At 39.9% G+C, this 12,262-nt stretch overlaps 1 protein-coding gene across 5 annotated transcripts in view; it reads left to right on the plus strand.

Annotated features, from left to right (window-relative positions):
- The window catches only part of ATF2 (activating transcription factor 2), a 58,810-nt gene that overhangs the window by 42,315 nt on the left and 4,233 nt on the right, over nt 1-12,262 (plus strand). For all 5 annotated transcript variants that reach the window (XR_012081168.2, XM_020805147.3, XM_020805151.3 and 2 more), the window contains one exon: nt 8,793-8,898. Coding sequence is in view for 4 of the 5 variants with exons in the window: in XM_020805147.3 (XP_020660806.1) it covers nt 8,793-8,898 (106 nt within the window). In the remaining variant the exon portion in view is untranslated. The remainder of the gene's footprint in view (nt 1-8,792; nt 8,899-12,262) is intronic.

Here is a 12,262-nt window from a genome sequence, read left to right on the forward strand (position 1 = left end):
CTCCGTAAGTAATCCAAGAAGGACCATGCTTCGATTCAAGGGCTACTTTAGACATTACTTTGTAAGCAGTTTAGTCTGGCCATTCTGAGAGCCACTTTTGCCCAGCTGTTAATTCAAGGCCTACTTTGCTGCCTAAAAGCACTTCTGCTTATAATTCTGACTCACTCTGTGCATCTCCAAGAGTTGCTGCACACTTTTTTGTGCAGCCCCTCCAAACACACACTGTACACACACACACTTTCTCTCTGAATCCTACAGCACACGTTCTTTCTTGTCATGGATTCTAATTCACTTCTTGAAGTACTGAAAATATGTATTGTTCCAATATGTTTTAGAACTTTTGAATTATAATGATGATTTATCAAAGAAATTCTGAATAAAATAGTTAGCAGTTTTAACAGTGCTCATTCTATATGCAGCAAAATGACTTTAATACAGTCAAATGCACTGGAATAATCAGTATTTATAGTTGACCCCATTGTTTTTGTCCATTTGCTTCTTGCTGTTCTTAACTGTTGATGATTTACAAGAGAGCATAAGTAGCCACTTCCAGCAAGAAAACCTAGAGAAGATGCCACTATAAAGATTATTCTGCGTATCTCTCTACATGCCTAATCCTAGCTAGAAATGTCTTCAGACCAATGTTACCCAAGTTATCAGTACTGCAACATTCTGCTAATGTTTAACCATATTTGGAATGGTCCATTCCATATACATTTTCTTTTTTCCAGTCACTTGTGCAGGAGAGAATTTGCTAACCTTTTGTAGAATACAAAGCCTATTGTTTTGGAAAAGCAGTTATGCATGAAGTGGTCCACTTACACAGCAATTACATTTTGTTATTGTGAACAAATTCTATTTTTTCTAGCCTTTCCTAAGTTACTTTCCAGGTTTAGACATTAAAACTGGTTCATTGGATGCTGTTCAAAAACTAACTAGGAGGCAGCATTATCTTGTCCTGTAGTAAATTATTGTTAATCCTTACCGTCTAGAATAAACCTGATGTAATCTATGCTTGCTTTGTTTACATTGAAAGACAGCAGACATTTCCATAGGTATTTTCCTAAATAAACATGTAATTAGAGAAAAGTTTTTTTTTTTTCTGGTAGGTTCACAAGAGTTAATCTCATAGCCATAGATATATAAGAATTAATTTTTTACAGTCTGCCAGCAGCAGCTGGCTTGTAAAGAAAATTAAATGGCAAAGAAATAATTAAACTTTGCTTTATGTGGAAATATTAATCCTGATTTTCCATAATTCTTCACTTGACAGGCTTGCACAGCTGATCAGAGTACTGGGCAATAATGACCCATGATGACTTATGTTTCATATCAAATGTGATACTTATCCCATAGCTTGCTGGCTTTGAAATAATGCTAGGATCCAATTGTTCTTTGTTCTTGTTTTGGCTGTTCTGCAAAAGAAACAGATCAGGAAGTACGAATAGAAGCTTATGAATATGAAACATAAAAATGCTCTTGTAGAGCCCTACGTTACTTTATTCAGAGCTAAAGAAAGGTGTGAATCGCCAAATTAATTGGATTTGGTTAATCACTCTGGTTGTATTTAAGGATACAATGGTGCCTCGCTTAACGACGTTAATTCGTTCCAGCGAAATCGCTGTAGAGCGAAAACATCGTAAAGCGAAAATAAAAAACCCATTGAAACGCATTAAAACCCGGTTAATGCGTTCCAGTGGGCTAAAAACTCACCGTCCAGCGAAGATCCTCCATATGGTGGCCATTTTTGGTGCCTGTATAGCAAGAAATCCATCCCTAAGCACAACGGGGAGCCATTTTGAGCACCCGGTGGCCATTTTGAAAACCCAATGATCAGCTGTTTTGATCGTCGTAATGCAAAGTTGGTTCCCGAAGCAGGGAGCCGATCTTTGCAAAGTGAAAAAAAAATGTAAAATATTGTTTTGCGATCGCAATTGCGATCGCAAAAACATTGTTGTTAAGTGGATTCATCATAATGTGGGGTAATCGTTAAGCGGCGCACAACTGTATGTAATAAATTGTTCAATATATGAGAAAGTGGAATTGGAACTTGGCTTAAATTAATGTTTTGAAAACAGGTGTTTTAAAATATTAGATCAGATTCTTTTAGTGAAAGTTAGCTCTTATTGGGGTTAAAGATGAAGTCAGTTTTCTTGTCCTTCCCATTCCTTAACTAGAAGCCCCCTCCTTTACAGGCTCTTCTTCCTATTCCTTGTTACACTTTTGATTTAAATGCCATATTTTGGATGTGAAATTAATGACTCTTTAGTGGCTACCTTCTCAGTTTAGGGTGTCTTTTTGTGTGAGAGAGGGAGTGTTCCTAACCGAGCACTTGTGTTCGTATTTGTGTGTATAAAAATGTACACTGCAGTCTGAGTATATATGTGCATGAAAGACAAGGATTTCCTATCTGTATGTAGCTGTGTGCACTCAGGAGAGTACCTGCCTGGGTTTGCGTGACTAGGAGGCAGTGTGTGCAAACAAATTTCTTGGTCAGTCTGTCACTGGCTGCCCTGCCCTTAGTGCTGCTAAATACAGTGGGTATCAAATGCCATGCTACCTTATAGTAATAATGGTAGTCATTTGTTGTTGTTTAGTCATTAAGTCATGTCTGACTCTTCATGACCCCATGGACCAGAGTACACCAGGCCCTCCTGTCTTCCATTGCCTCCTGCAGTTGGGTCAAATTCATGTTGGTAGTTTCAATGACACTGTCCAACCATCTCATCCTCTGTCATCCCCTTCTCCTCCTGCCTTCACACTTTCCCAACAGCAGGGTCTTTTCCAGGGAGTCTTCTCTCCTCATGAGATGGCCAAAGTATTGGAGCCTCAGCTTTAGGATCCGTCCTTCCAGGGAGCAATCAGGGTTGATTTCCTTCAAAATGGATAGGTTTGTTCTCTTTGTAGTCCAGAGGACTCTCAAGATTCTCCTCCAGCACCCCAATTCAAAGCATCAATTTTTCGGCGATCAGCCTTCTTTATGGTCCAGCTCTCACTTCTATACATCATTACAGGGAAAACCATAGCTTTGACTATTCGGACTTTTGCTGGCAAGGTGATGCCTCTGCTTTTTAAGATGCTGTCAAGGTTTGTCATTACTTTCCTCCCAAGAAGCAGGCGTCTTTTAATTTCGCAGCTGCTGTCCCCATCTGCAGTGATCATGGAGCCCAAGAAAGTAAAAGAGGTCACTGCCTCCACATCTTCCCCTTCTATTTGCCAGGAGGTGATGGGACCAGTGGCCATGATCTTAGTTTTTTTGATGTTCAGCTTCAGACCGTTTTTTGCACTCTCCTCTTTCACCCGCATTACAAGGTTCCTTAATTCCTCCTCACTTTCTAACATCAGAGTGGTATCATCTCCATATCTGATGTTGTTAATATTTCTTCCAACAATCTTAATTCTGGTTTGGGATTCCTCTAGTCCAGCCTTTTGCATGATGTATTTTCTGCACATAAGTTAAATAAGCAAGGAGACAATGTGCAGCCTTGTACTCCTTTCCCAATTTTGAACCAATCAGTTCCACATCCAGGTCTAACTGTTGCTTCTTGTCCCACATATAGATTTCTCAGGAGATACCGTATTTTTTGCTCCATAAGACGCACCGGACCTTAAGACGCACATAATTTTTACAGGAGGAAAACAGGGAAAATATATTCTGAACCAAATAGTGTAATAAAATATTTAATAAACTATAACAGAATAACATTTGAACCATGTAAAGTGAACAGCAGTCAACAGTGGCATTAAGAACCATTACCACTGCCATTAACAAATGGAGAGACTTAAAGCTTTGTGTACTCTAGTTTATGTACCATAAATTTGTGTACCATAAATTTAATTCAAGTACATATAGACCATTATCAGCCAGTGATAAGACCTATACCACACTACCTATATTTTACATTTCCTTTCATCCACCTCCTCCCCATGCTTATAGAAATGTCTCAATGACAGATGAGATTGTTGTGCAGCTCTGCCCATCTACAGCTCAAGCCTATATTAAATTAGAAATGGTTTGTCTGATTTGGCACTGCATTGAGAAGTCCCTTTTAGTTGTGTGGAGGATAAATAGTAGAATTAAACTATTTAGCAGCTGGTTTTCCTTATTTACTTTAGGTTATGCAAAAGAATAGCAACACGAAGCTTAACCCATTCACCAGCAGTAGCACATGCTCAGCATAAGACCAAATCTCGGGTTTCTGACATAATTGAACATTTATAGCATGCAAGGCACAACAGCCATGAACAATGTTCTTGACGAGCCAAAAAAACTGAATACAAACTATAGTAGCTGAAATCAGGAAGCAGGTACAGTACTGTAATCCAGTTAGAAGTCACAAGGCACAGTTAGTTTCCTTGCTGCAACACCCTTTGGAAATACATTCTCTATTAGATGTCCAGAACTAGTTGAAAAGTTTGCAAGTCGAATCCAAATTTCTCATAAGAATGCATTGAAAATTAATTAATGCATTCTTATGGGAAAAAAGGTCAGAAACTTTTTTAAAAAATAAAAGAAAGTCACTTACCAGGTACTGTAGACTGAGCCCGGCTCTTCACAGTGCCTTGGTAGACCCCAGAACAGTAAAAAAAGAGCCCCAAACAGCTAAAAGCCAGCAGGCAGCCGGCAGCCATTTTGTGCTCTTCTCTGCTCCTGCCCCCTCCCCTTTCCCCACCTAACAGCTGATGGGCGCTGGTCTGAAATGCTTCCCAGGTAAGCAGGTTTCAACTCAAACGGAGCACCTTTTCACCCAAGCACAGTTTAACCCAAAGCAAGCAGCTTTTAAAGAAAAACAAGCAGATTTTTAAGGCAAGCATGAACATTTCTACACAAGCAGGTTTCAACTCAAACGGAGCACCTTTTCACTCAAGCACGGTTTAACCCAAAACAAGCAGCTTTTAAACTAAATTTTACATTTTAAAATGACAATACCAGGCAGTCCCAGGTCTCTCTCCCAGCTCTCTAACTGCTTGTACTAGCAAGGAAGCAGACAAGCAGCCTCTTCACTAACTGAAAGTTTGAATTTCCCTGCTTTCCCTGCCTTCCCCGCATATTAGGTATGCTAATATCTGTGCACTGGAGGATTGTGGGAGGAACATTTCAGCCCCTGATGGGGGTCCTGTGGGGCACCCCAAAACACTGAGTAGGTCTCTTGGCCTCTTTCAGGACTGGGGCTGTGCAGCCCTGCTCTGATCAGGAGGTACAGCCGGGGTGTCACCATGCCTTTGGGGGATAGGGCACAGAAAGGGGAAGAATTTTCAGGGGCCATTCTAACTCATACCTGGCAGGGGAGATACCATATTGTAAAAGTGGTTTTCCCAGGGTAAGGCTCATCTATCGTACTTTGGATCACTCCTGTGATTTCCCCAAATGTGGGAAAATCAACTGCCTAAGTGGGGGACTGTGTTTATGGTTTCCCCTGGTTTTTCTAGAATCACCCTTTCCCCTTTGGTCCTTGGCTGTTTTCACTGCCTGCTACCATAGGCCTGTTGGCCTTGCTGGTTTTCCAGGTGGGAAGCAGATCCTGGAAAGCTAGCAGTGCAGAATGGTGAGGTCCAAACAGCAAGCAGTCTCTGGTGCCAGTTCAGAGGCCTCCCAGCATGGCAGTGGGAGGCTTCTGGGTGGTGGTGGCTAAATCCTTTTTTTTTTTACTGTATTTACTCCATAAGACACACATACTTTCTCCCCCTCTATTTGGGGGGGGGGAAAAGTACGTCTTATGGAGCGAAAAATACGGTAGATAAGGTGGTCAGGCACTCCCATTTCTTTAAGAACTTGCCATAGTTTGTTGTGGTCCACACAGTCAAAGGCTTTTGTGTAGTCAATTAAGCAGAAGTAGATGTTTTTTCTGGAAGTCTCTGGCTTTCTCCATAATCCAGCGCATGTTAGCAATTTGGTCTCTAGTTCCTCTGCCCCTTCGGAATCCAGCTTGTACTTCTGGGAGTTCTCGGTCCACATACTGCTGAAGCCTACCTTGTAGGATTTTGAGCATAACCTTGCTAGCGTGTGAAATGAGTGCAATTGTATGGTAGTTGGAGCATTCTTTGGCACTGCCCTTCTTTGGGATTGGGATGTACTGTAGACTGATTTTTTTCCAATCCTCTGGCCACTGCTGAGTTTTCCAAACTTGCTGGCAGATTCAGTGTAGCACCTTAACAGCGTCATCTTTTAAGATTTTAAATAGTTCCACTGGAATGCAGTCACCTCCACTGGCCTTGTTATTAGCTGTTAGCTATGCTTTCTAAGGCCCACTTGACTTCACTCTCCAGGATGTCTGGCTCAAGGTCAGCAACCACACTATCTGGGTTGTCCAGATTAGCATATTTTAGACATCCAGATCTTTCTGGCATAATTCCTCTGTGTATTCTTGGCACCTTTTCTTGGTGTCTTCTGCTTCTGTGAGGTCCCTACCATTTTTGTCCTTTATCATGTCCATCTTTGCACACTTTTCTTGAACAGATCTGTGGTTTTTCCCTTTCTGTAATTTTCCTCTATATCTTTGCACTGTTCATTTAAGAAGGTCCTCTTGTTCTCCTTGCTACTCTTTGGAAGTCAGCATTCATTTTTTTAAACTTTCCCTATCTCCCTTGCATTTTGTTTCCCTTCTCTGCCTTCCTTGTTTCCCTTCCCTTCTCTGTCCTTTCTCGTTGGACAGCCACTTTGCTTTCTTGCATTTCCTTTTCTTTGGAATGGTTTTTGTTGCTGCCTCCTCTACAATGTTACGAGCCTCCGTCCATAATTCTTCAGGCACTCTGTCCACCAAATCGAGTTCCTTACATCTGTTCTTCACTTCCATTGTGTATTCATAAGGAATTTGGTTTAGATTATACCTGACTAGCCCAGTGGTTTTTCCTACTTTCTTCAGTTTAAGCTTGAGTTTTGCTATGAGAAGCTGATGGTCAGAGCTACAGTCAGCTCCAGGTCTTGTTTTTGCTGACTGTATAGAGCTTCTCCATCTTTGCATGCAAAGAACATAATCGATCTGATTTCAGTATTGCCCATCTGGTGATTTCCATGTATAGAGTCGCCTCTTGTGTTGTTGGAAAAGAGTGTTTGTAATGACCAGCTTGTTCTCTTGACAAAACTCTATTAGCCTTTGCCTTGCTTCATTTTGATCTCTAAGGCCAAACTTTCCTGTTGTTCCTTTTATCTCTTGACTCCCTACTTCAGCATTCCAGTCCCCTAGAATGAGAAGAACATCTTTCTTTGGTGTCAGTTCTAGGTGGTGTTGTAATTCTTCATAGAATTGGTCAATTTCAGCCTCTTCAGCATTGGTAGTTGGTGCATAAACTTGGATTATTGTGATGTTGAAAGCTCTGCCTTGGATTTGTATTGAAATCATTCTAATATTTTTGATATTGTATCCCAGTACAGCTTTTCCCACTCTTTTGTTGACTATGAGGGCTACTCCATTTCTTCTATGGGATTCTTGCCCACAATTATAGATACGATAATCATCTGAATTGAATTTGCCCATTCCCGTCCATTTGAGTTCACTGAAGCCCAGGATGTCAGTGTTTATTCTTGCCATTTCCTGTTTGACCACATCCAGCTTCCCAAGGTTCATAGATCTTACATTCCAGATTCTTATGCAGTATTTTTCTTTGCAGCATTGGACTTTCCTTTCACTTCCAGGTGAGTCCGCAGCTGAGCATACTTTCGGCTTTGGCCCAACTACTTCATTAGCTCTGGATCTACTTGTACGAGGTACTTGTCATCCGCTCTTCCTCAATAGCATCTTGGATGCCTTCCGACCTGAGGGGCTCATCTTCCAGCATCATATATTTTAGCCTTTTGTTTCTTTTCATTGAGTTTTCTTGGCAAAGATACTGAAGTGATTTGCCAGTTCCTGCTTCAGGTGAATCGCGTTTAGTCCGAACTCTCCACTATGATCTGTCTGTCCTGGGTGTCCCTGCACAGCACAGCCCATAGCTTCTCTGAATTAAGCCGCTTTGCCACAACAAGGCAGCAATCCATGAAGGGGATTATAGTCATTATGAATAGCTAAATATGTGCTAACTCTGGATGTGGAGATTATATAGTGTCCGTATTCACTGAGTTGGGATGATTGTTGCTGTTCAGGTACTTCAATTAGTTTGTTATATAACACCCAAAGTGGTCTTGGATTAAAAGAGGAAGGTGCAGCATCTCTTGTCTTTTTAAGATGATTGCCTAGCAATGGAGAACAGTGTTGGCAAGATGCTGTATGTTTTGTTTAAAACAAATGGAGCCAAACAGCAGGCTCTGCTCACTTGTTTTACACAGGGGGCTCCTTTAATAAATCGCAATGGAGATGGAATAGGGGTTTCAACATTATGAGTATCCGAACCAGCATCTATTTGTACAACAAAATACAAAAGTTGGGGAAATCAGTGCAACTGTTTCTAATATATTTTACAGCTTCTTTTATGTTCTATACAATCATAAATCAGTGCAGTAAGGATTGATTTCCTCTGAACCATTTGTCAGTTATTTGTTAGATCTATGCACCTCTTCTAAATGTAATGTACACTTCAGTGTATGTATAAATTGAAGTGCATATAAAAAGCAAAGGTCACAAACAACTGAATACAGCATATTGATCATAAGGCTGGTTCGAGTACATGCATCAGTTAAAAAAAATTCAGCTGGCTGACCAGAAATCCTGCAGTTCAAAGACTAGCTGTTGTTGAAATAACCTGCATGCAAAGTATTTGCTGTGTTGTCTTTTATTTGTCTTTACAAAACCTTGTAAACCGCATTCTGAAATGTATGTAACTTGATTCTGGTAAAGTATATAACTTTTCTGCTTTAGAATGAAGTCACCCTGCTGAGAAATGAAGTGGCGCAGCTGAAACAGCTTCTTCTGGCTCATAAAGATTGCCCTGTAACAGCCATGCAGAAGAAATCTGGCTATCATAGTGAGTAATGTTCCATTACCTATAGCCGTAGGCTATGCCAGTAAAATACTGCTAAAGCAAACAGGAGGAAATATTAGAATTGAGAAGTAATGTTCAAATACTTCAAATATTTAAACGTAACAATTTCTGCAAGGTTACTGCAATGTAAACGCAAAGGCATATTGAAGCTTCTTAGATTCATAGGTTTTTAAAATGCTATACACTGTTGTAATGCAGCCTCATGTTTATAATCCTGATGCATCCTAATAGTGAAGGTTTGTAAGCTATTTGAATATTGATACTGTTTTTTAATAAAAAGAGAAATATGTCAAAACTGCTTATGTCACACATGAAAAGTCATAATTATCTGATGTACTCTTTGTGTTGTCGTTTTCTGTAGAAAGAATTTTATTTTATTTTTTGGTGTCAAGAAATCTGTTGGCAGGGGGAAATAAACCACCTTTATGACTTTAGCAATGGAAATATAAAAGTAGAATCATAAAAATGTTACAAATCAAGTTTTTAGCTTTCATTTTCGGCATTTTAAAGGTTAATTTTTTCTCTTTTGTTGTTTTGTTTTGTTTGGGGGTATAATACAGAGCCTGAGAAGCAGCTGCTGCTGTAGAATAAATGGCCAATTTTGTCCATTGTACACAAATTTGTAACAAATAACCGAGCTGGGAATGCATTAGGCAACATTCATAATATATAACCCACAGCTTTCGTTTTTATGATTTAGTGATATTTCAGGATATTTGTAAATGTGAAGATTGTTTCTGCCATATGTAGCCACTTCATTTTAATTTGCCAGTGTCAGTAATTTAGGAGAATAAAAGAACATTTTGTATTGCATGCGAACAGTTCCTCAGGTGCTTGCGATAAAACTTAATGGCCACCATCTTTACTTGTAGTCATTGTAAGCAGTTTCATCAGAATGGGCAATATTTTTTAATTTAAAAGATTCAGGAGATTTAGCAACTCTCTGTGGCTGTATATATTTAGAGCACTGATTTTGTCAGTTTTGAGCTTATAAATCTCAGTCCTTTTGATCTCCAGTCATTTTGACAGGATGGGAAGTGGCATCTTGGAGCAAATTGAAACCATGTAGGAATATGTTTTGAATTTATATTAACAATGATTGTTGCAGGGATGAGGCCATTATGGCTCCCATCTGACAAAGCAACATTAGTTTCTATGGAAGCTGGAGTAGGGCAACATTATGCATGCATAGTTTGCAGAATGTGCTTAGGTGTCTTGAATATTATCAAAAGCAACTGTCTTCGTGGTGTTCCATTTAACTACTTCAAAGTGTAAAGCACTGGCACACAGACAGAGCAACAATACGGTACTGCAGAATCAGTAATGTTTGTACAAACAGATTTTGTTCCTTATAATAAACAAATAAATTTAAATGTTTCTACTCATGGCAGATAGTTATCAGATTATGGTGTAGATGAGCTGCTACACTTAATTGCTTATTACAAATGTGCGATGAAAGATGCATGGAGTTGACTTATTTGTATCAGATTTATAGTCCCTGTAGCCTAGCATTGAGTGGCCTTAGCAAGGCAGCCCAATTTTATTTAAAAAATGTTAAAGATAAGGGATGCAGCCCACTGAAGCTTTGGAGAAAGCAGAGTATCAGAAGGAAGTGGTAGCTCTGCTAAACACAGCTGCTGCTGCTGCTCCTTCTGTATACAGTGCCTGGCCAGTGTACACATGCCTCTGGGAAACCATCTTGGCTGTTTAGAATATTCAAAAGAAATTAGGTTCACTGGATAGCTTTGCCTCATGGGGGTGGGTTTCAATTAAAACAATTTCCCAAATAATCAGAGATTGTAAATCAATCTCATGCGCTGGTAGGTGGTCAGTCACAATTATGTGCTACCCTCTTAACTTTGTGTAAAAAAATGTGGGCAGGATAGCTTCTCAGTAGCAACCCTCTGTGCATGGAGACATTGGATATAATTACTAGCTTCACTGCCTTCTCTTCACGTTCATGTCTAAATCATTCACAATTCCACTCACTAGAAAAAAGTCAAGCAGTGGAAACACTGGCATATGGAAGGTGTGTTCAAAACCCAAGACCTCTTTAACAAAAGGGCCCTAACTGCTTGTGAATTCTTCAGGGAAAACCTCCAAACTCCTCATCTTAGCTGGTTAGAAGAGGTAGATATATAGGATATATGCTACCGTGTTTCCCCGAAAATAAGACAGGGTCTTATATTAAATTTTGCTCCAAAAATGTATTAGGGCTTATTTTCAGGGGATGTTTTATTTTTTTCATGTACTTTGTACAACAACCTACATTTATTCAAATACAGTCATGTCATCTTCTGGTTGCTGCACAATGGTGGAGGGTGGGGTTTCTTTTAACTGGGTCTTATTTTGTAGGTAGGGCTTATATTACGAGCATCGTGAAAAATCATACTAGGGCTTATTTTCAGGTTAGATCTTATTTTTGGGGAAACAAGGTAAGTATATATAACATGCTGAAAGGCCTCCAAAATCCATAATTAAGTTTAAAGAACTTTGTCTTCCCTCCTTCCCAACAGTTTTAAGATTCACGCTTCTTAAATCTGTACCTGGCTTCCTATATGGGAAGGCAATAGAGTGAAAAATAGCATGGCTGGTTGAAATTAACACAGTTGCCATGACAAAATGAAGTGTCCACAAAAGCTCACAAGTGAGGAAGAACTACAGGAATTTTCCAGACAAATAGACCATTTGCCTTCCCGCCAGCTTGCACATGCTTGCACACATGTTTGCATATGTGGAGAGCATGTGTATTTTTGTCAGGGAGAATATGAGTGTAAGGAAACTGAGGGAGTGGGGAGAAGGAGAAAGAGAAAAGAGAGGGGAAGAGGAGGGCAGTTTGCCCCACCAAAGAATAACTGACTGACTCTAGAGAGGGTGGTGAAAAGCACATGATAAACAATGATAAACGAAACAGTGTTAAGTGAAATATTACTGTGTAACACAGTGGTTCCAGCCTTGGATTAATTCAGATTTTCTTGGACTGTAACTCCCAGAAGCCTTCACCACCACTGTGCTGACCAGGGTTTCTGGGAGTTACAATCCAAGAACACCTGAGTTACCCAAGGTTGGGAACGACTGGTATAATGCAATGCTGCTCCAAAAGGATTTGACATGATGGTGGTGGTAGCTCATTTGAGATAGCAAAGTGCTGCTGATCTTTGTAGGATCTGAATATAAGGGCTTTGGAGAACTGCATGTTGGCCACGGTCCTCTTTGAAGAACTCACACATAAACTGAAAATGGTAAAAGGACTGGAAACAAGAGACAATTTTTTGCTTTTGGCTAAAAAAACTTGGTAATGTAGGAGCCTGAAAGTAGTAAGTGTTTGATTCATAACTGTGCGGAA

This window comes from Pogona vitticeps, chromosome 1, assembly GCF_051106095.1.
Source record: "Pogona vitticeps strain Pit_001003342236 chromosome 1, PviZW2.1, whole genome shotgun sequence".
NCBI lineage: Eukaryota > Metazoa > Chordata > Lepidosauria > Squamata > Agamidae > Pogona > Pogona vitticeps.